The sequence below is a fragment of the Triturus cristatus genome, chromosome 3_2 (genome assembly GCF_964204655.1).
Source record: "Triturus cristatus chromosome 3_2, aTriCri1.1, whole genome shotgun sequence".
NCBI lineage: Eukaryota > Metazoa > Chordata > Amphibia > Caudata > Salamandridae > Triturus > Triturus cristatus.
In genome coordinates, this window is record NC_140584.1 from 1,002,938,105 (window position 1) to 1,002,963,014 (window position 24,910).

General features: G+C 45.7%; 1 protein-coding gene across 2 annotated transcripts in view; it reads right to left on the reverse strand.

Annotated features, from left to right (window-relative positions):
• The window catches only part of AP2B1 (adaptor related protein complex 2 subunit beta 1), a 575,856-nt gene that overhangs the window by 492,359 nt on the left and 58,587 nt on the right, over positions 1-24,910 (reverse strand). For both annotated transcript variants that reach the window (XM_085649631.1, XM_085649630.1), the window contains exon 3: positions 14,831-14,936. In XM_085649631.1, coding sequence (XP_085505757.1) covers positions 14,831-14,936 — 106 coding nt within the window. The remainder of the gene's footprint in view (positions 1-14,830; positions 14,937-24,910) is intronic.

Here is a 24,910-nt window from a genome sequence, read left to right on the forward strand (position 1 = left end):
AAACTCCGAAATGAGGGATGTCAACGCTCTGTAATTTTTGATGGTTCTTATGATCGAACCCTCTTTATGGTGCAATGTTTTCATGAGAGCATTTTGATATAGATGACTCTTAATACATGTATATTTAAATGAAGCGGTGAGGGGATCACGATTGATTTTCCGATCATGCCATTTAAAACCTGCTGATCAATTAGATTTATTTTGTTTCCAACAGAACACAAATAATTCATTTTTATGTTGATATGCACTGTCGTGTTATTCTGTATATACAAATAAGTTAACAAAACAACAGGAAGTATTTTGTTTATTATGATGAAACGCACAAACTGTCTCTTTAAATAGAACGGTATTCGTGCTTACACCTAACCCGTGAACAAGTGTTACCTAGTGTGATTAATAAATACGCTGAAATTTGATTTGCGGCTCTGATTTATTGAGTTGGGATAGTACACTGCCTGTTATCACAGTTGTTTGGGAGAGAGCACGAGCCCCCCCCCCCCCCCCCCCCGCCACCCCATCATGGCCACCGCTGTGTTCACAGCGGGTCCCTCAGCTTGAAAAGACAGACTCACGTTGAACTGCAATGTCCACAAAAAAAGCACTGAGCACCCCAGGAGTTAGAAGAGGGTGGATTACTTTATTTAATGTGCAGCTGTGAGAGGCTGGCCTAGTATATGATGTCCACTAATGTAAGTGGGCACCTTGCACCAGTCCAGACAACCCTTATGGTGATTTAAGAGGTTTCAGAAAAACTTGGAAAGCTCTCTAAGTGGTAGCTGTGGAGAGAAGCCTTCAGGCTTAGTCCAGAAGGAATGTACAGCAGCTTGTTTTACTAGCATGTAATCTTATAGTATAGATTAATTGAAAAGAACCTTCTTTCCCAATTCTTTGGGAGAAGTCAGAGCTGAGTCCACCAGGTATTGATGCAAAAGCTGATTTTGACAATTATTAAGGAACTGCTCCCTCATAATCAAATTATAATATAATAATAATCCACATTTGTAAAGCGTGAACAATCACCCGTAAGGGTCTCTAGGCGCTGGGGGCCGTCGGGAAGATTAAGCAAGCTATTGCCCAGAGTCACATGGTGCTGGGCTAATCTGCCGCCGGCGCCAGGGATCGAACCGTGAACCCCAGATTCCGGAGTCAGTCGCCCTGGCCGTGGCACCACACCTCTTCAATCCTTGATAGTCATGCACTCTGCTGCCAAGCAACCAACCTTCCAGAGCCTTAACGGCACTATCCACAAAATCTACCCAGTCCTAGTTCTGTGCTTTCTGGGGGTCTCTGAACGTAATCCTGTACTGTTCAGTGGTTAAGCCAAACCCATCAATGAGACCACCTTTCAAAACAGAGTAATTGTCAGTATCCTCTTCTCTAACAGTGAGGAGATTATCTCTACCTTTGTCAGCAAAGGAGAGCCAGAAGATAGCTGCCCACTGCTCTTGAGGGACCCTCTGAACTTTACAGGCCCTCTTTAAAGAAGTTATCCATTTGTGAATGTCATCCACAACATGGTAGGGAGGGACAATCTTGTTCAGGTTCCTATGTTCAAAGGAATGGCCCGTAACTCTAGGGACACTTTTGCTGCCACCATGGGACTCTAGTCCCAACTTTTTCCTAGCTCTCTGGACTTCTAGGGACTCTCTGTCAAGGGCCAACTGCTCTTACTTGAGTCTAAGCCTTCCTTTTGTAAGCTCCAGAAGTCGGTACTCCCTATCCAAAGAGTTCCGCTTTCTCTGAGAAATGGAGGTCCCTGCTGACTGTCCTGAGCCACTGGATTCTGAAGAGTAGGCTAGACCTCACTGTCCTACTCTGCACCTTCCCAGGAGGATTAAAGATGGCATCCTCTAAGCCACCTGTGTTCTCCTCTGGGAGGTCTGAATTGTCCAGGTGGGAGCCATCAGGCTCCACCTGGTCAGGGTTAGATTCTAGGTCAAAGGGGGCATCCCCTCCTGGCCTATCCTCGTGCCCTGTCGCACCCACTCTATCCTGCTCATCTGACCCTGAAGATTTCCTGAGGTCATCCAGCAGTAACACTTCTAAGAGGCATTGAGTTGTGGCTCTTTTCCCTGTCTTCAACTTTCTAGAGGCACACAGTGCTTTCAGTTCTTGGAACGAAAGTTCACTGTATCCAACAGTCAGAGAGCCACTGGCATCTCCTTTGGAAGGCATACGAAGTGTGGTGTGGTGTTGCACCTTCCTAACCTAGTGGGAACTAAACTCTCTTAGGTTGGAGAAAGGGTGTGCTAGACCCTTGACTTACCCAACCCCAAGTTCAGTAGAACTTACTTATTGTAAGCTTATATGTGCCTAGCAGTGCTGATAGTTTTTTTAATAAATCAATGCAAAGATTTATTTGGTAAAACGATGCAAGCTCGAAACCCAAACACTGCACGCCAATGTGAGAGGCTGGCCTGGTATATGATGTCTACTAATGTAAGTGGGCACCTTGCACCAGTCCAGACAACCCTTATGGTGATTTAAGAGGTCTTAGACAACCTTAGAAAGCTCTCCAAGTAGTCGCTGTGGAGAGCAGCCTTCAGGCTTAGTCCAGAAGGAGCGTTAAGCAGCTTGTTTGACCAAAATGCAATCTTATACTATAGATTAAGTGAAAAGAACCACACCAAGTATTTATAAACATATGTATTTATTATTTAATACTCTCTGGAATGTTCAAGTATCTCCAACACGAAGATAAACACAATGCACACAATACTTTAGCAAAGAAACACAGTAAATAGCACGAAATACACAGTGGCCCAATAGGGGGTACCAAAATATATACTAAACAAGCATTGGCATAGCCAATAGGTCTCGCTTTTGGGACCTTATAAGTATTTAGTTATGCAGCACAATATCCTTGGTGCAACAGCATCAACTGTTGCATGGCCATACACTTATAAGGTCGCAAAGGCGAGACCTATTGGCTATGCCAATGCTTGTTTTTAAGTGGCCATGAGATAATAGCTGCCAGGTTTCTTTGTCTACGAGGTCACAAGGGTTTGCTAGTACTTCAGTCTGCAGAAGCCAATCTCCGCTCCTTTTTTAGGTCTCGCCTGGCGTGGACTGCGCACATGCGCAGTCTCGCTGGCGAGATTTCATGATTTGGGGTATTTTCTGTAAAGGGCATTAAGCCCCGCCCCTCTTTTCCATTGGCTGGCGTCACCATTGGAAAAGAGGTGTTGGTGACATTTTCGTTCGGCTTTCTGAGCTGTCCCATTTGGACGGGCTCGTCTGCCTTCCTTCTGCCGTGAAAGCTTTCTTATCTTTATGGGGCCATGTGTTTCAAAACACATGTCCCCATAAAGACAAGAAAGCTTTCACGACGGACTAAAGTGAAAGCGGACTGTGCTTGTTATTTCCATTTCGTAAGAGATCGCATCCGAGGGAGCTCTGTATATAATGAGACTCAGGAAATGCCAGCTGTAAACGAGAATAAATCTGTTTTCAATTAGCCTTCCTTCTGTGGGAGCCTTGTAATGTACTGCAAGTGTTGAAGGGGATGGGGGATGGGCGAGGACAGAACAGGAGAGGCACAGAATGAATTCAAGGTTGCAGCCTGCTCTCCATGTTGTTGTATAAAGGGCCTGTCCGGCCACTGCCGCACCCTTCGTGCTGGTGGACTTGGATTTCCATATCATAGACCGGACAGATGGGGGAACGCATTCATTTTCATGGTCTGCTCTTGACAACTGGTCAGGCGAGGAGAAAGCGGAATTAAAGGCCAGCCGAGAGAGACTGAACTAGGCCACTGCCCATGACCGCAGCTTTGGTGCCAAAATAGGAAATGCCCAAAATAGTCGGCAGAAGGGGTCGCACAGGGAATCGGACAAGCTCATGACACAGAGTCGATGGGGGTGCAGGAGTCAGCCAGCGTGCAATGCCAGACGACTGCAAATACATGAAGGAGAATCATTCTGAGGCAGAAAGGGGAGAAAGGTTCAAGTACAGAATGGAAGAATTAGGGAGGGCTAATTTCTTCGACCTACACTGCCACTTTCCTTATCAGCGTCATCCTCTTTCACCTTGCTCCTGCTGTGATTTCTACTGCGGATTACCTCAGAGCAGTGACCGACATTGAAACATATTTCCCCATAAGTCACCTGAGTCACTTATGCCACAGGCACAACCGAGCTCCTTTTCACTGGTGCACAATTTGGAAGAGAGAGCACATATACTGAAAGCCACATTTCTGCGCCGATTGTCACACGTTTTCACCATTTATTCAAGGATTGGACGTGACCTAACTGCTAGAGCGGTCGACATCGAAGCTTGGGAACAGGGTTTGAGCCTCGGCAGGGACGCTCAACATCCGGTGTTTCTGGGTAAATCTCTTAATCCCCGTACCTAACAAAATAAAACATTGTGTGTCCGTCTGTAAAGCAACTGGTGCTCATGTAAAGCGCTCCGATACCTTTACACCGGAACAAACTATTTATTTTTCTAAAAAATGCACACATTGTGGCTCAAATTTAAGCCTGGAAGTTTCTGGGTCTCTGGGCATAGGCAACTTTAAACGTGAGCCCCATAGTATTCTAAACCTGCTTTCAATGTTGTCCTAAATTAATAAAAAGGTTTCAACCGGACAAGGCTTGGTGCCAGGTGAAAAACTGTGCACTCATGGGGTTCCAGCGGATCTTACAGACCCACTGGTGCCGGTAATGTCTGGCAGCCGCCCTGTCAGGTTCAAGGGGGCACTCGTAATGAGGGTCTTAACGAACAGTGCTACACGTGGCATCAAGGTGCAATCAGACTTCAATGTTAATTTTGAGTCCTGTTGAAAGGGCACGGTTGGGCACCAATGGGAGGTTTTGAGATTAGGTAAGGGGCGTGCTTCCTATCAATCATGAATATCTGAAACGGGGCCTAGACAGGTAAGGGCACCGACAGGCCATATACGAAGCCGTCACGCTTGCCGATTTGATAACTGGGGACACGATGACGCCGCAAGCAAGCCTTTGCCCTTTAGTTTCGCACCGCGTCTCGACATTCAAAGTGACGACGCCAAGAGCCTGGAATTAACAGGACAAGTGGAACATATTGGAGAGAGTTGGCAGACGCTCAGCTTTTCACTGCCGGCTTTCGAGAGGATTAAAATGTGCCTCTCGAAGCGACATCTAATCGGACCCCTCCCAGAGCTGCGGAATGGCTCCCCGCTGCCTTCTGATAAGAGTTTCCTGTAGCGAGGGCGGGCTCAGACCACCACCAGTACGCACCAGAAATGCAGAAAACAGGCCTGCCCGAAATGCAGTCGCTCTACGTAGAAAGGCCCACCGATGACACTTTATGCCCACTGCTGAAAACGAAGTGTCAAGTCATCTCGCGAGACCCTCATCTCGGGAGACCCGCCAGTGTCTCTTGCATCTTCGATTACAGGTCGCTTTAGAAAGTTCCAAGTTTCTGTTTTATGTCACTCTTTGTAAGCATTCCTTTTGTTGTGTTACCAAGACACGGGAATACATTATCACAGCGAGATGTACACTTCCTTACCTATTATTGTCAGTGATGAAAGAAAGCCACGTTCTTTGTATGTGAGAAAGGGAAGCCAACTTTTTTTTTTTTTTTTTTTCCAAAAGGTTTATTGCGCAGAGAAAAAGGTACAAGCACGGGCCTACAACCACCTGGGCCGGCCGCTAGTATTCAAAATGATCAAGCAGTTCAAAAACAATGGCTGGCCCACAGGGGCTCCGCTAAAGCACACGAGATCAGACTGCACATAAGGGAAGTCAGGATACACCCTTTTAACATCAATATCAACAAAAGTAAAGAAAAACAAAAAACAAGGCGAAAAACATTGAAAGGGCGTCTAACCACAGCAGGGGAACTCCACACCCGACCACCCAAGGGTGGTCAATAAAAGGGAGGCCTGAGAGGGAGGGGGAGGGGCCACGGGAGAACCAAATCTATACTCAGATGAACGAAATAGGCAAGGAACCCTCAGGGATCAGGGGGACAAGGCCACCTCAGACGTATCCACCAGGGGGGGGAGAACAGATAGTCCCTCGATACACATTCCACTGACCCCCAGATTCTACCCCATGCCCCCGGTTTACCACGAGCCACATACACAGTCTTCTCCCTGAACATGCACCAGTCCATGTTCTCCTTCCATACGGACACGGTGGGAGGGAAGCCAACTTTTGACTAGTAAACTTGTAATTGCAGTCAAGAGCTCCCCAACAACTTAGAAATGCAACAGTTCTTGTTTGTGGATCTAGTTCGGGCAGTATGGAAACTCGGCCTCCAGCCTAACCAGGTGAGCTATGCTAATGCATGGAACCATCCAGTGCTTAATTTGTCAAATATGCAGTGCCGGGGCCCAAAGTTGGGCTCAGAAGGCCGCGGCTAGTGCTAATGAAAGTCAGGGTTCCGATTAGAAAGGCTGTGTAGTCTAGATTTCACCCCATGCATCTTTACTCCACCCGAGACACACCTGCCACTTGATGGGAACTCTGCAGCTTCTTGTTCATCTCTGCTTTCTGCTATGGTCATATTTTTTCCGGTCTCTCTCTTCATACGTTTTCCCCCCCATTGGGCGTTTCTCTCAATTGCTGTGGATAAAAGTCTGTTGAGGAAAAGTACAGTTGTGGTCCCCAAAAATGCGTGGCGGCGGGCCCCATCAGTAACCACTGGTTCAAATTAAGCACTGGGTCCATCTATTAGTCTAACAAAAGTCACACACTGAGGCTCCATTTTAAACCTGGAAGATTCTGGGCATAAACAACTCTAAACGTGAGCCCCAGAGTGTTCTAAATCCGTCCTCCAAGTTTTCCTGAATGTGACCCTCGGTGACACTAAACCCAGGACCCAAGCAGCTCTGAATCGGACAATAGCTCTACTGTTCTTGTAAATCTAAGCCCAAGGTCGCTCTAATTTTGATTACAGACTGCTATACAGCAAATCTCCCGGCGCTCTAAATTAGGTGCCAGGTGGGTTCAAAAGTTGTGCTGTATCTTGCTGCTCTCATACAGGGATCATTATACCTGCAAGAAGAGCCACAAAAGTGCACATCTGGCATTCAAAATGCGGTCTGTCAAATCCTGAAAATGATATCCGAACGTTTGGTATCCAGCATGCTACCGGCAACTCTGTGCTCCCCAAAGTGTTTTCTTAACTGAATATCCTGCACACTCTAGAGCAATGAACACCAGATTTCAAAGTCATAAATTTAGGCAAAAGATTCCAGGTCAGTGCCCAGGCTGACCTACAACTGGGCCTGAGGTCAATCTAAATTCATGTCCAGGCCAGCACTAGAAATCAGTGAACCTGGGGCCCAGGCTGCCCTAGAAAAAGGACCAGCAAAACAACACATTTACCCAACAAAAAGCAGGACTTTTAGCTTTCAAAATCGGATAAATGTGTCCACCCAAAAAATATTGATAATTTTACTCCTAATATTTGGTGTCCTGCACATTACTGGCAATTTTGCATCCTCAACTCTAACTCGTAAATGTGTAACTCTCTCCCAATAAAACCATAATCTGGCGAATAAACCTCCATTTACATTTAATAGGAGTTACTCCAGACCCTGTTTAAACCCCTCTGTGTACAAGTGTACTAATTCCTGGAGCTCATAGGACTTCCACAGCAGCTAAAGGCAGTGTGACACAAGCCCCAACCAACATGGCTGCATAGTAGGCCCACTGCACTAGTCTGTTAATTAACATGCAGAAAGGGGGACTTGTATTATATAGGTATTAGACACAACTGTTGAATAACTAACTACCAAAGCTTTTCGTAATGAACAATACTGCTGTTGTCCATTCACTAACACCAATTTTCTCTACCGAATAAGGATAAAGGTTTTCTGAAGACTTTCAAAGCATGCCCTGCAGTCTGCGCACAGATTGCTGCAAGGTAAACTGCTGAGTGGCACAATTAAATCTGATGCTTTAAAATGTGAGCAGGTCTTAAAACCAGACCACACATAATGAGACATCACATGCAGAATATGTAAAGGCTGCACCCCATGATTGAAATAAACAAGCATTGAAAATGCAATAGATCTCGCCTTTGATTAAGTTAACACCATTTGCTTTGCTAATTCTATTTTATAGCAAAGCAAATGGCTTTAACTTAATAAAAGGCGAGACCTATTGCATTTTTAATGCTTGTTTTGGTCTGGGCTTGTGAAATATTTTATTCTCCCCAGCATCATGTAATTCAAGCTCTCCTTTTAGGACCAATTGGCTTTGCCAATAAAACAGTGTATTTTGAGGATGCTGCACAACGTGCCAAATGGGGGAAAAATGCGCAATGATGCAGGAGCGCCTTTCGGTATATGTTTCATGACATGTACACCTACAAAATGACGCAGTCACCATTTATGTTGTATTTATCGATCCGATATGGATTGGTAAATTAAAATCCAAGAAAAAGAAACGCCACAAAAGCCAGAAGTGTCCAAAGCAATTTGCTTAATTAAAAATGAAATACATTTTTTTTTTAAAAGAGGGTGGGGATGGAGCAACGAAGGAGCGAGTGGGAGAGAACCACATGAAGGATAAAGCAACATGGGCCATGGAGGGAATGTGTGTGCATGTGTGGGGTGGGGGAAGGGATGTTGGGGGGATAAGCAAGGAAGAGATTTTATAACACAGAGACAGCAACAAAGAGCGTGGTGGGACGTGTGTTTTGTTTTTGTTTGTTTTTTGGGCGGTGGCTTAAAACGAAATAGGAAAAACGCATTGTTTCCAAATCCTCATGGCATCAACCTGAAACAAACATTGGCCGCTCGGCCGCAAAAGTCATCGCAGTGAAAGCGAAAGTGATCGCGATGACGCGCTCTGTGCAAAGCACGCGAGGGATGCGCGCGTAGCAGTTATTGGAGAGGTGGAGAGTGGGGCGCGCGCTTGTGCACGTAACCGCAAGCTGTTGGCCGCTTTGGTAGCACTTCGAGAAGCCGCTTACTAAATGTCTTGCCAGAGCAGCACATGCGCATGCGCTGGCTCAGGTGAGACCTAAAAAGTGGTATAAAAATCATGACTCGAGTCAAGACCGTGTCAAGAGGACGTGGAAATGCAGGGGACCCACAGAACCACCCAGGGTAAGTAGATAGGAACCCCATGGAGAGCGTATGCAGTGTAGGAACACGACCGGGTGCTCCGTACAAGTCTATGTGCAAGTCGCGGTTGGATTTTTATAAATTGAGGACCCTTCCCGGTGGACCCTGAAGTCCACCAAAGGCAAGCACGCAGGAATCAAAGAAGGAGCAACGCCTGGACCAGCAAGGTTGAGGGGACTCACCGAAGGCAGGGAGCCCAAAAGAAACAAGTGTGACTCTCAAGTGGACCCACAGGCCAGAGGCACTGGAGTCATGAGAGGACCTCAAGCAGCTCTCCAAAGGATGCAGAGCACGATGCACACAATGCAGTGTGGCTCAAGATTCTGCTCACAGGACATGTTCGAGGTTGGGGCTACTTGCAGCCCGAAGATCTTTTTGCAAACAAGCATTTTCAACTGCAAGTTGGGCGCGGTACCCAGGGGTTCAGTTATTGCAACCCCGACGAGAAATGCTGGCCTAAAACTTGGTGAGAGGGTAGAGCAGGCCTCAGGAGCTGTGAAAAACCACCACCTATGTTGCAGAGCCCACGGAGTTGAGTCCAGAGGAGCTCAGGATCTGCAGACTAGTCGACTTAGTTGAGGTGCCTGCGAATGCAGTGGAGTGACTCCTTCACTCCAAGGGAGATTCCATCAGTTGTCTTTGATGCTTCACGGGCCTTGGAGGTTCCTGTATGATGCACTGGAACAGACAAAGCAGCAGACTGGAAGGGAGACGAAGTGAGGCCCAAACGAAGTCCAGAGTGCCCAGACGGTAGAAGTGCAGTGGTGTCTGATCTGAATCTTATCAGACAACGAATCCAGGGACCTACACCCAGGTAAGCCCTATGGGAAGGGTTAGGAAGATTCAGGTGACCCTCCCAGGGAAGGGTCTGGGCAGGAGGGAGGTTACTCCCTAGTCCTTTGTCCATTTTCACGCCTGAGCGGGAGCCCATGGCACCCAGAAATTGCTTGAACTGGACTATGCACAAGAACACAAAATGTGCCCCTCATGCAGACTTTCAGGCGCTGGCAAGCGCACCCACCCGGTCCGAAAAATCCTTGACCATCTCCCCTGTGACAGCATGCCTATTGTTCCTACTTCTTCTGCTCGAGCTTGGCTCAGCAGCAGGAGGGCAGAAATGTGTTTCTGGTCGGCAGCAATAATTTTGTGCTGTCCGGGACTAGAAGGTTGGCATCTATCACATTGAGAGCCTAACAGAGGGCTCTTCCAGTGCTTGGAATCATACCTCCCACACCGTTTACATGTGGGAGGTATGATTCCAACATACTTTGATACCAAACATGATATGATTCGTTGCAGCCGTTTTTCGAGATGGTCATCACGTAATTACACGGTGCTCCTCTATACAGTATATGGCTGCTTCACTGACAACCTGGGAAAATGGGCTCCGTGGGCTGCAGGGGTGTCCTGCTCATGCAGGGGCACTCTCTCACTTAGAACCAAACACCCTACCTTCATGATTGCTAAGACCTACTATAGGGGTGACTTATAGGTTTTAAAGTGCAGTGACCCAAGATATAGAAAACCTATATATTTAGTAAGTGGTGCATGCACCAACTTACACAGGCTGCAATGGCAGGCATGTAGTTCCATTTTGAATGGTCTCTCATGGGTGGCATAATACATGCTGCAGCCCATGGGAGACCTCTGGGGTACCTATGCCCTGGGTACATGGGTACCACATACTAGGGGCTGACAAGGGTACCCCAGTATCCAACCTGGGATGTACCCAAGTACTGAACACAACATTTTAGGGAGAAAGCAGATAGACTGGGGTCCCGATTAACAGGATCCCAGTCAGACTAGTCAAAAACAGCTTCATATCAAGCAAAAAGTGGGGGTAACCATAAAAAGTAAATCCTACTTTCCTACAGCAACCATAAGTGTAACAAACTGACAGACATGTTTTGGCCCCCTGGCCTTCGTTGATGGAGGCTAGGGGGCAGAGACGTGTCCGTCAGTGGATGATATATCTCACACAACACAACTCCTGCTTTACCAGGAAGAGCACGCACATGAGAACTGCTGGATTAGGTCTTTTTTTTTTTATGGTAAAGGGCCTCCCAGCAGAAAGGAGAGACGCGTTTCGACTGACACAGCAGCCTTTCTCAATCTAGTAAGCGCCATTTTTCTTTAAAATATATACTGTGTCCCAATCATAGATTATAGAAAACATATTGGACACATGATGTGTTAAAACAAACACACATATAATATTTTTTTTCCATTGATAAACCCAAAGGTTACAGGGACGTTATAGTTAGGCTGACATTTCACTAGTACAAAACAAGTGAAATTTAGCAGTTATAGTTAGCGGAGCAAACTATAACTCGCGCCCCCGAAATGCACTGCTTATGACCTATCACATTATATCACTCATAACATGGTCAGTGACATTACTGATGACATTCCAAATAACATCATCCAGTGACTGTGAGTGTTTTTAAAATATTTACGAGTATTAACTATTTATATAGCAAGGTGTATTGATGAATCGGTGGGTATATGACTGTCTGTATAAGTAATTGATTAGGTGTCTCAGGTAATGTATGGATGAGTGACTAGGTTTTGAGAACGTCTGTATCAGTCTGTCACATGGGGTCTAAGTGGCTGTATGGGTTGGTGAGTGGGAACATGAGTGGCTGTATGGGTGATTGGTTGGTTGTCCGAGTACCTGTATGGGTGTTTGAGTGTCTGTGTGGATGAGTGACTGGGTGAGTCAGTGGCTGTATGGGTTAATGAGTAGATAAGTGAGGGGCTGTATAGGTGACTAAGTGTGCATGGCTGTGCCGCTGAGTGAATGGATGCGTCAGTGGTATATGGGTGAGTAAATGGATATGTGAAAGGCAGTATAGGTGTGTGTTGGAGTATATGAGTGACTGTGTGAGTGAGGGATTGTGATAGTGGCAGTATGGGCGAGTGTGTACTTATAAGTGACTGTATCAGTAAGCGAGTATGTGTTAGTACCTGTATGAATAAGTGAGTGGGTTTGTGTATATCTGTATAGGTAAGTAAATGACTGTGTGATTGACTCTATAGGTGAGTGAGTAGCTTTATGAGTGAGTGTGTGAGTGGCTGAATGGGTGTATGAGTGGACGTGTGTGTAGACCTATGAATCAGTGAGTGGGTGTGTAAGAACTGGTATGGGTGTGTCAATGGTTATGAGAATAGTAGTGAGGAAGTTGGAATGGGTGTATGAAAGGTTATATGGGGTGTGAGTGGGTGGGACAGATTCTGTGGATGATGTCATCAGTGATGTCATTTGAGAGGTCATCAGTGATATCACTGACCATGTCATAAGTGATGTAATATGTGAGGCCATAATAAGTGCATTGCTGGGACGCGATTTATAGTTAGCTCAGCTAACTGTAACTGCTGAATTTCACTGGTTTTGTAGGAGTGAAATGTCAGCCTAACCATAACATCCCTGTAACTTTTGTTTTTTTCAGTGAAATTCTAAGTGTAAAAAAAAAAACTATTTCCTACCTATACCATCCATGTAACCTTTTTGTCAGTGAACTTCTTAGTTTTTTAAATTCAATTTCCTAACTATAACGTCCCTGTAACCTTTAGTTTTTTCAGTGAATTTCTAAGGTTTTTTAAATGCCAATTCCTAACTATAATGTCCCTGTAATCTTTGTATCTTTGTTTTTTTTCCAGTGAATTTCTATGGTTTTTAAAGTAGTATTCGCGGAAGTAAGTGGTGGTGAAAGGGGACAGGGCTTCCAACCAGCTCTTAGGAATTAAACTGTGTGGGATTTACTGGAGGTACCAGGAGGGCTTCTTTGCCCCCAAGGTCCCTCAGGAGTAAAGTGGACATCATCCCCCAACCAGTAGTACACCAGGAGCCACGTTTGTAGAGTGGTGGAGAAAGAGGGTGTGGACTCCAAAGGCTTCTTAACAGTCCTGCTGTGTGGGACTTACTGGAGGTAGCAGAAGGGGTAGTTGGCCCCCAAAGGTGTCCTTAGGGGCCAACTACCCCTCCTGTTACCTCCAGTAAGCCCCACACAGCAGGATTGCTAAGACCAGGTAGGAGGCCACACCCCCTTTCTCCACCACTCTGCAAACACTCCTCCTCGGCACACTACTAGTTGGGGGATGAAGTCCCCTTGGCTCTTGAGGGTCCTTGGGGCCAACTAGCCCTGCTGTTACATCCAGTAAGACCCACACAGCTGGTTTGCTGAGAGATCGTCAGAAACCACTCCCCCTTTCTCCACCACTCTGCAAACGCACCTCCTGGCACACTGCTGCTTGGGGGGTGAAGTTCACTTTAGTCCTGAGGCCCGCAAGGGGACCTCATCCCCCACCAGCAGTGCGCTGAGAGGCATGTTTAAAGAGTAGGGGGCGGTCTCCGGTGCAGCGGGAGAGACGAGAGGCTCCCCACATATATTAATGTTACTGCCCCGCGAAGGTGGGGGTCCCTAGGGCTTTGATAGGCCCTAGGAGGTGGGCCCCATGTCCCCTCCTCCTATATTTATTACATGCCCCCGGGATCTGGCCCACCCAGGTGTTATCTAAAAGCAAACTTGAAAAAAACACAAATAACGCAAATATTGCGATTTTGCAGCAATTTTTTAAAAAAATGGTTTTATGCCGTGGCGGAGTCTTAGGGGGACCATACACCATTGCTTGGGGGTCATGGTATTTTCACTTTTTGGGGGGGGGGAGGGGGGACTCTGTGAAGCAGAGTCCCAAGATGGCTGTGCCAACACTTCCTGGTTAAAGTGTTAGCACCAATCACAGCGGTGCATTTTCCTGCCCGAGCTCATCTTTTTTGCGAAGGCTTCACGTCCAGAGATAGCACTGTTATTTTTGACTTACATGTCTGAAAACGGCTGAAGAGATTTATACCGAACAAAAAAAACACAATCAACATAACAACATCTACCTTTCTGCCAAATTAGGTGTAATTCCGTCCAGCAGTTCAGGCTGTAGGTTCAACAACATGTTCCTATGGGAATTAACATTATAAACGCACCCTTTAGTTGTACCCCTATTTCTCGGTCCTCACTGCACTAATCACCCCCAAACTTTCCATGACACACAGAACCGACTTTGATACTTTTTTAGGAACATTTCATGACAATTGGTCAAACGAAGCCAGTTATAAGCAAGTAAAAAAATGCTTTTCCTATTGAAACAAGGTCCTAACTATAACTACCTACTGTCAACTGCCAGAAGGTAATATACACACACATATATATATATAGACACAGACTTTTACTGTATTACTAATACATATTTTACAAACATGCAATGCTACTGCTTCAATTATTTGGCAAACAACTTCCTCTCAAAAAAATAAGATACATTATTACGGGCAGATCTCACAAGCTATTACCTACAGCACACTTATCTAAACATAGTAAATACATCCGGAACACAGACAACAAAAAAAACATGTGTCCGTAATAAGCATTTTTTTCCTCTCTTTGCTCGAGATAACCAGCACCAGCAAAAAGCATTAGCAAAGTCAATAGGTATGCATTAGCAGTCAAAAGGCGAGACCTATTGGCTGTGCCCAGGCTTGTTTTTACAATACACCTATGAGCTCCATTGTTTATAGGACCTCTGCTGCATTGTTATTTGCTACCAAACCCGACTTTCCACAGGGGAGTTACCATGCTTCAGCAGGAAGGTTATTGGTCCTTCCTAGATTACACAGCGTTGTATGCAAGTTATTGGTTCTGGACAGCCTTATGTTTACAAGTGCCATTGTTTCCAGGCCTCTGCTTCACATGCCCTTCCATATTGCTCAGTTACCTGACATCCTTCCCCACAGTCATGGCAGCAATGACCTTCTTCACTGCTTCCTTTCTTTTCTCCTTCTTTTCATTGTTCAGCTCTGCTTTCAGCTCGAAGATCTCTCCTGCAACAAGAAGTGTAAGTGTGAGACTATGCACAGTCAGTAGAACAATGGAATAAGCTCTCTCAGAATCAGTAACATGGTGATTTTAGCAGGCCACTGGCATCTGCGGCCCCTGACTCAGGTATGGGGTGGAAATTGAGTGGGCATCGCCTCTCCCAAGACTTGACGCTGCACCAAAATGTACGGCACCATCCAACAAGCTCTTATCCACACCAGAAAGAGAAAGTCTTACAGTTCAAACTGTTCTAGAAGACTGTAATGTAGTAAGGCAACAGTAAGTCTCACGAGGTGCAGCAAACGCATCCAGCTTATGCCAGAGGCACAAAAGCCCTAAATGAGGCAAAGTACAAAAAGACACTGCCTGCTCCTGAAGCCTATCAAGCATAAAAGCAAGGCACAAAAAAATGTTAGGGGGGACTAACCAAGTTAGGCAGTAAGCAAGTGACCTCATTGCACGTACCATCACAGAGCGGAATAATAAGATATGGCATCACAAGATGTGACATCATAGAAAGTGGCATCACAACCCATGAGCTCACATAAAATGACATCACAGTAAGTGACATCCGATCTTAGCACCTTACACATCTAGTTAGCAGGTCTTTCACAAGTACTTTTTAGTGCCTTCGAGATTTAACAAATGAGAATTTGATTTGGGATTGTGCCAAAAATTTGACAACTTAGATGCAAACTCAGGGCCTCCACTTATACTTTAATTTTATAAAACTCTGCATCAAAGAAATCGACACCATGGAAAAATGTGGCAGCAAATCTGTTCTGCTTAGTTGGTCACGAAGTCTGCATTTTAAAATATCTTATGGGGTTAAGGCACTTGTTGCAGAGATATTTGTATGCCTAGTTAATCTCAGGGAACAATAATAATGGTAAGATAAACACTGGAGGTTAACGTATTTGCTGGAGCGATCTGTGTTTTGTCTCGTCTCATTTTTTAATTAAAGTGGCATAGAGGTTTAATGTGTCTTCTGCAAAGCCCATAATCTAACATGCAGATGACAGGTTTTCATTTTATGCAGTTAAGTAACTGGGTTACTGTTTTTAACAAAGAGATTCTTTTGTTACTTGCAGTTCATAAATTGTAATTCTAATATAGCACTGGGAGGTATGAAATATATGTGACTCATACACTTTGTAACCCTCACTGTATTATGTAACGCATCCTGTATATTGATTTACACACTTTTAAAATTTATTGTCAAAATATAACGTGTGCATGTGATGAAAAATGCTCTGACAATCTACACTGTGATGAGCAGTGCTATATAAGAAATAAAACAAAATGGTTAACTTTAAATTGTTGTTTGCGTAAATACCAGCACAGACCAACACATGACATTCTTAAAGTGCATGCATATCTCATATACAGGGTCCGAACAGAGTCAAAACCATGTCTCTCAAGTATTTGAGAAGTAATAAGCTGTGTAGCTTGGTTTCCCCTCCATTGCATCTTGCTTCTAGGTGTGAGGCTCCAGACAGCGCCCAGTCACAATATTCGAACAAATAATGTCCTGATGGCCCCCCAAGTTTGGCCCTTGTTTTGGCCCAGCTCGAATGTAAAATAACAAGCCCTCCCTCCCCAGCTGCAAGTTGCTGCTTGGAAAGGAAAGCAGACAACGTGCAGGAGCTGCTGAATGTGTCCCTATGTAGGAAAATTACACCGGGACAAGTTCTGCATATTTTAGTGGGGCCCAAATTCTTGGCAGGATGAACAGTGTCCACCCTGTGAAAACTGTGAGTGGATGATGTCTACCCACGTTTAATCCGGTCTTGTGCCTTGCATTAAAAAAAAGTCTGATTTACAGTGAAACAAGGCCACACTCACAACAAACGCTACAAAGCTGATAGAAGATAGTGATAGAAGGGTGTCCCCACTAGGGTGCTAGCGAAAGAAGGCGAGCTAAAGAGAGAGAGAGATCTTCAATGCAGATCTCTCATAACCGCTCTGAATAGTCTCGGTGGATAGTGAGAAGTAAACAGACTCTCAGGGGTGGCTACGACCAGGACAAAGTCAATCCCTCATTTTCTACAGTTTAAATAATACATTTAAACTTGGGTTCCCACTCTACATAGCTTTACCTATCGCCAAACTGCGAGTGTCTCAGATGGGGAATTTAAGAGATAATGCACTACTACTTTACATGTATCCATTATGAGAGGTGTTGCATCTGGAAGACCTATATTGCATGTTTTAGGAGCTGATTTGGACGACACCCTTCTGAATACCGCCCACGCCCCGCTATTGTTGACAGGTGCCCAGCATAGTAGAGGAAGCCGTATTGATTCCCTTTGGCCCACTATTCCCTACAATGGAGTCCAGAGACAAGGATCCCCTGATAATACACTTGCGGCACGATCTCAGTGCCATGCTTGCTATCCAGACCAGGAGGTACTCCCTGCCTTCACATTCGTCAGCTCCCCCTCCCTATCCAATGGGTCCACACCCCGCTCGGCTGTGTTCCCACCTTTAGTGAGATCTGGACCCTTAGTCACACCCACTGTAGTGACCAGACACCTCTCCCATGAGGCGCATTAAAATAGTTAGTCTCAATCTTCAGGGACTTAATGCCCCAGCAAAGCGACTGCCGCTGCTTGTGTTCCTTAATCCAAACTGACTGGAAACGCCTTCGGTCCCAGTGGTTTGATCGCCAGATCTTCTCCTTCATAGCTTGGAAGAGGGCAGGGGTCGCCATTCTGTTGGCAACACACTTTCAGGTGAAGATCCTCTCAACCCAGGCTGAAATCCCAGGCAGACTGTTCTCTTTACGGGTGGGACTTGGAAATCGCACCTGTACAATTGCATCGGTATATGCTCACAATGACTCTCAAAAAACGTTTATTAGGAATGCACTAGGGGTAGTCTTGAAGTCCACAGATAAGGATAGAATAGTAGGAGGGGGACTTCAATATAGTGCAGGACCCCCAAATAGAGAGGGCTGAGAGGTCTGGGGCACTCTCGGGCACCACACGAATATGGCTGGAAAAGGTTGGACTGGTAGATATATGGCATCAGCGAAACCCAGACATAAGGGAATTCGCCTTACAATCGGCCGCACACCAGACATACGCTAGAATAGATTTTTTCCTGACGTCCCCCGCATGACCTGGTCCACCGTTGAGGCCGAAATAGGGGTAGCAGCACTGTGAGACCATTCCCCTATCACAATCTCGGTGTCACTTCAAAAAGGTCTCTCTCCCAACAAGACGTGGCGGCTGAACCACAGTTTACTTTCATATGATCCCAATGTGCTAGCAATTACGGAAGTCCATACAGGACTACCTGGACATCAACGGTGACAGCTGCACATCTATTGCATTGCTGTGGGACACATTAAAGGCAGTACTCAGGGGGCGATTCATCGTCATTTCAGCTCAATTTAATGGGGACAGGAAAAGCAAGAGGGTACAACTGGAGGATAGGGTCAGGGAGTTGGACGGGGCTCATCGACTCACGGGCTCTATTCAGGCGAGACGACAGCTCACTGTAGCACGCAAACAGTTGAAGGCCTTGGATATGGACAGGGCAGAATACGCACGCCTGAACACTAGACAGAAGTATTATGAAGAGGGAGACAAGGCGGGTGAAATATTAGCTTATAAGCTGCATGCGCAAAAGGCCCAATGCAAAGATCAGGAACTGGGACGCCCGGAAAGGGAGGAACTGAGGTCGGATGATCCGATCTAAGACGAATTCGAACGTATTTATTCAGCACTCTATTCCGCAGAGACACTTGATGATGCGGCGGCGGCAGACTATACTGCACAATCCCCGGTCACCCCACTCCCTGAAGCTGAAGCTGCTCAATTAGATGCTGACATAAGCTCTGAGGAAGTGATCTGCGCCATCCAGAGGCTTTCCCTGGGTAAGGCACCTGGGGAAGATGGTTTTATGGCTGACTTTTACAAAACATTTGCACTTATACATGCCCCCCTGCTCGCTCACCTCTACAATTTGATTAGCACTACCGGGGGCCTTGCGCCTTCTATGCAAACTGCAGTAATTGTGGTTTTGCCAAAGCCAGGGAAGGACCTGAAGAGGTGTGCATCGTACCGACCCATTTCCTTGATAAACATAGATCATTTAAATCTTCACTAGGGTCCTGGTGGCACGCCTAGCTCCATATATGCTGGGCCTCGTCGACCCTGACCAATCTGGGTTTATTCCTGGGAAGAGTTGTAATAATAGCACCCAGCAGCTATGTCCGCTCCTTGACAAGTCACAACATTCCCAGTTATCGGCCCTACTCTTATCAGTAGATGCAGAGAAAACCTTTGACAGGGAACATTGGTCCTACCTGCAAGCAGAACTGGCTAAATTTGGTCTGGGACAGAGACTCACGAGGTGGATACAACTTAATTACACCTCCCTAGTGGCGAAGGTCCGGGTGTACGGTACATCATCCAACACCTATCAGATCTCACGTGGAACACGACAGGGGTGCCCCTTATCGCCCCGGTTATGTGCGCTCTACATGGAGCCATTCGCAGCGCGAATTCGGCAACAGGCTGACATCACTGGCATCCGCATGGGGGACAGGGAACATAAAATCTCACTTTACGTTGACGACTTACTACTAATTCTGACTCAACCGTTCCTTTCTCTACCTCCCCTGCTGTGAGTCATGGCTGAGTCCAGGGCAGTGTCTGGCTTTAAAGCTAATGTCCAGAAGACACAAGCTCTTAGCCTGATCATTCCTAACGAGGACAAAACACATCTGACAACTCTGTTTCCCTTCGCCTGGTCGCCCGAGGGGAGTCTTACCTGGGGCTATGGCTTTTTCCCACGCCTGAGCGTACGTCTCGGGAAAGCTACGCCACCTTGCTCGCCATGGCGAAATCGAAACTTGCGGCCTGAAAGAAACACACACTATCCTGGCTGGGTAGACTGGCGGCAGTAAAGATGACCCTACTTCCTCAGATCTTGTATATTATGCAGACATTACCACTGCACCCCCCAGGTCCCCTATCAACCATCACTAAATTGCAGCACCTCATCGGAGACTTCGTGTAGTCAGGCAAAAAACCTGCATGGCTCAGACATATCTCAAACAGAAGGATGGAGGGCTGGGAGTCCCCCATCTGGAAAGGTTCTACCAGGCAGCCCAACTGCACTACATGGTAGAATGGTATCGCATGGAGTCTGAAAAGTACTGGTGCTTTATCCATTGTGCAGTGGCAGGGAACCATATTTGGAAAGTCCCCTCGCTGCCGAAGAAACACCGAGCGGCGGGAGTGTATATCTCTCCAGTAACAAGGGCCACGGTGGGGGTGGGTGACAGGGTGCAGGTTTGCTCGTCGCCTCTACACACCAACATCACCATTGACTCCATTCATTGGCCACCCGGAGTTCCCCCCAGCACTGAAGGGCGTGGGATTCATTAAATGTCAAGAAGCCAACTGTATGCGGATGGGGGACATCTTTAAGGAGTTCGGGGTGTTGGAATTCACCCAGCTCCGCACTGGATATGGCATACCTCAGGAATCTTACTGGCAATACCTGGACCTCCGACACTGGGTCACACAACCCTAGGTGTATCCACACGCCAGCCGGTCCCTGACAGACTTTGAAAAATGGTTTATCACTAGCCATTCGGATAAGCGTCAACTCTCAGACATATACTTGTTTCTCACCACATCACTTCAACATACAAAAACTCCAGCGCAGCGTAGGTGGGAATCTGAATGTGAGCGCAAACTCTCTCTTAAAGAATGGCAGGATATTGTCCCTAGAGCGAGGGCCTCCTCATGGTGCACGGCGGGGAAAGAGATGTTCCTTGAAATTGCTCATTATTGGTATTACACCCCAGCGCGAGTGGCCCGATGGAAGGCGGGTGGCGACCCACGGTGCTGGCGTGGTTGCGGGCAACAGGGCACCCTGACTCACTTACTGTAGGACTGCCCTAAAATCCAGCAGTTCTGGACAGCGGTTCTGTCCGAGATCAATACCATCTACGAGGCAGACTTACCCAGAGTCCCAAATTACATACTACTGGGGCTGCCTAATGCTTTGACCTAACCCCTTAGATCATGCCAAGGGACAGCTATCACCTTGGCGCTGGGTGCAGCTAAACAGCTTCTTTTATACCGTTGGGGCACTGATGCAATCCCGACCAGACTGGATTGGCTATATAAATATGGGACTTTGTAGGTATGGAGAAACTCACCAACAGCGTTGCACACACCCAACCACGTTTTGACAAAGCTTGGGGCTCCACAATAAAACTTTTAGCGACCAAATTTGTTGAACTAACATGTCCGAAATACTTACAGGTGCACCACCTCACTAGGGCACAATAAATGGCAGAGCAATTTGAATGTGCATGGTATATGGCTGCTGGTCTAACACACCCCTTCACCGGGGCCTTTCATTCTCGGACGTCGAATGCTTTCTTCCCAATCTTTCTCTGCACCTCTTTCTCCTCTCTCCCTGTTTTGGTTTTCACTTTCGAAATGGTTGCTATTCCCCACTGGCCTTTGGTGTTGGTGGCAGCTGTTGTTACTATGATATAAAACTCAATAAAAAGATTTGAATTACCTACTGGCGGTCGCCAGTAGGTAGTTATAGTTAGGACCCTCTTACCATAGGAAATCCGCAACATTCTATTTTGAATAACTTTGGCGCCGGTCGACGAATCCTCGCGAATTGTTCAAAATAGGTGGGGCGCTACGCTCCGCTCCTGCCCTGAAAGTCTCGGGGGGATTCGTCATGCGGGGGCTGAGATAAAAGGGCGGTCCCAAAACGCGTTTTTCCCATGCATTTTTCCATAGGACCTTTAGACACAGCTACAGCCCGAACGGCTGAACAGAATTACTTGAAATTTGGCAGAGAGGTAGTCCTCAGGTCAAGGAAGTGCCTTTTGTAGGTTTGGTGTAAATCTGTTCAGTAGATTCTGAGAAAATAGCCTTTAAATCAATATATATATCTGAGCTGTGAAATTACTAAAGAATACATTTCACAAAGATGCGCATAATATGTCCCCCATGTGCGCACGGTGCGCGAAGCGCATCGTGCGTACATGGCCCATCCCGCATAACGTGGGCACGCGGTGCGCGCAGCGCACCGCGTGACCACCGTGCATGCACGGCACGGCACTAACTGCGTAAAGTGGGCGCGCGGTGCGCGAAGCGCACCGCGTGCTCACTGTGCGCGCACGGTGCGCGCACGGAACGAACTGCGTTAACTGGGCGCGCACGCCACGAATGGCGTAAAGTAACTTAGCATTTAAAAAAACGTACAAATTCACTGAAAAAACCATAGGTTTCACACACGTTATAGTTAGGAATTAGCATTTAAAAAAACCTTGCAAATTCACTGAAAAAACCAAAGGTTTCACACGTTATAGTTAGCTGTACATTTCACTCGTAAAAAACCAATGAAATTCCCCCGTTATAGTTAGTGCAGGCAACTATAACTCACGCGACCGCAATCTTCTGCTGATGACATATGTGTCTTTATGAAAAAAAAATATTTGTAATATATGTATAGCTAAAATTTAATGGAAGAAGACATGGGCAAATAAGTGTCTAAATACAGTATTAGCATCAGCAGAGGATTGCGGTCGCGTGAGTTATAGTTGCCTGCACTAACTATAACGGGGGAATTTCATTGGTTTTTTACGAGTGAAATGTACAGCTAACTATAACATGTGTGAAACCTATGGTTTTTTCAGTGAATCATAAATATGACTACACTAGTCCTTCAGAGTGTAAATGTGGAAGGTTTAACAAAAATAACAAAAATGCAGAAAAATAAAACTCTTCCATTGTGCTGCTTAGCAACCCAAAACGCTTGGGGATTGTTGAATATTTGAATGCAGTGATGATACCTATTTGCTGTCACAATACCAAGTGAATATTTATCAAATTTGTTTAGGAACTTAATTATCATGAATAGATATTCAGATATGAATGGATAACTCATGAGTACTCATTAAAGGTCTTTGGTTAACAGTTTGGATGAACTTAAGTTGTTTCATTGTTAAAACAGTTCTAGGCTGCGGGAAGTCCTTGAACAGTGTGTCTTGGGACTGGTCAGTATATCTCTGCTATCAGCAATTTCATGTTTTTACCAGTGTTTATCTGACCTTTGTGAAATCATTTGAGTCCATCTATTAGACTTTACATTGTTTGGAGAGAAAAATGGCCATTGAGGGGCGAGAGGCATGTATAAAAGAAAAATAAGCAGTAACCCCAGGCTCATTCTTCATGTTTTTTCTAGGACTTCTGTGAAGATCAGAAGATGCCTACCCTCCTCCCATCCAGAAGAACACTTGTGGACCAAAGAGAGGTCAATCTGATGAATTTGAACTGTGTCCCTGTGAGAGCAACAATAACCCGTTATTCTGTGATTATCTGAATAAATGCCTTAATGAATTAAATCCTTTTGCTGGTCTTCTTTTTTCCCCATTTTCTCGTGCATCTCCTTCATGACTTCCAGATCAAAACTGGTGATTACCAGAAATAAATGTTGGCTTCTGTATTTCATCTGTTAAAATGTTCTCAAACAAATTTTCCTGAAATTTCTCTCCATAACAACCTCTTTTTTCAAATAAATGTTCTATTATTTTTATTAAAACATGTTGAATTGCGACCCTCTCTTGGATGCAACCAACAACCTTGATAATAGAGTAAATTTCCCTCGTGCCGTAACGCAGGACACTGAAATCCTTTTCTCTCCATTACCTATTGGCTGCAATCTACGTGACATCCCCAAGCACAGCATAAATCAGACACTCCTGATAAGGAGGACACATCACAGCACCTAGGGTTGGGAATCCTCTGGTGCTGGCACCAGAGGGATTTACCACTGAGGAATTCCCCTTTTCCTGCAGACGTAGGCCTTTTTTATGACAATCAGCCAGTCATGCATGCACATATCAAGTGTGAAACTGAGAGCAGCTGCAGCTTTCAGCCCAGACTGTTTTAATTGTAATCATTGCTCGAGGACATAGCTTGCCCCCACCTCAAAAGTGCACTGATCTGAACTAGAGAGGTACAATTCAAAAAGAGTAATTCTCCCCCTTCCAATGGCACCTCTCATTAGTGGAATCATGGTTGGGGATTGTTGAGAAGGGCGATCCGGAAGCTGGAACTCACCCCATTAATTTAGTCATTTTCTTGGAGAGGTTTTGGAACACTGTTGGCATTCGCAGGATATTCTGAGTAAGAAGAGTACTTAGATCCACACAAGGCACACTGCCTTGGATTCCAGCTAGTCTCTAGTTTCCGTAAAAGCCCAGGGCTGGGACAGTTCCATGGTCAAATGTTGCAGACAGTGAAAGGAATTCAGGCGATTTTAGGTGCAGTTATGATGTTTGCACGATGCATGTAGTGAGATACACACAGGCTGCATCACCCTCGACTATCTCAGGGAAAGGTTTTCATCAGGGGAAGTCTGGGAACACCACTTGGTAGAACTTGTGCCAATCCCCACAGATTCTGTATCGTTTCCTCGTGGAAATGGGAGGAAAATCTCTGATTTTAACCCAAGTTTGAGGTTTGCATGGCATTCTAGGTAAGAAGTAGCAGAATCTAAAGAAGCCACCCCAATGTGAACTCTCCTCAGGGCGTCTAGTTTTTAAACAAATGTCTTTGGTTGGGTAACTGGAAAACCATAGGCTAATATACTGTTGCTACTCTAATCCCAGCAATCAGTGAAATTCAAATAAAAAATCTTGACATTGCCATCAGTTGATTTTGGGCCTTTCATGTCTCGTTTGAAAGTCCTACTCATACATGTGGGTTATTGTTTTTATCAGAAGTGTAGGAATGTGGAATGTCAGTGTGCACTAAACATTCATTTTGTAAAATGCTTTCAAAATCACCAGATATCGGTAACAACTTCAAATTCACACTCTTATGAATAAGCCCTATTCCTGGACACATTGCCTAGACATTTTTCAATCATTAGATTTTAGATTGTGAACTCTCGAATGGTGGTTAAAATACAATGGGGGAAA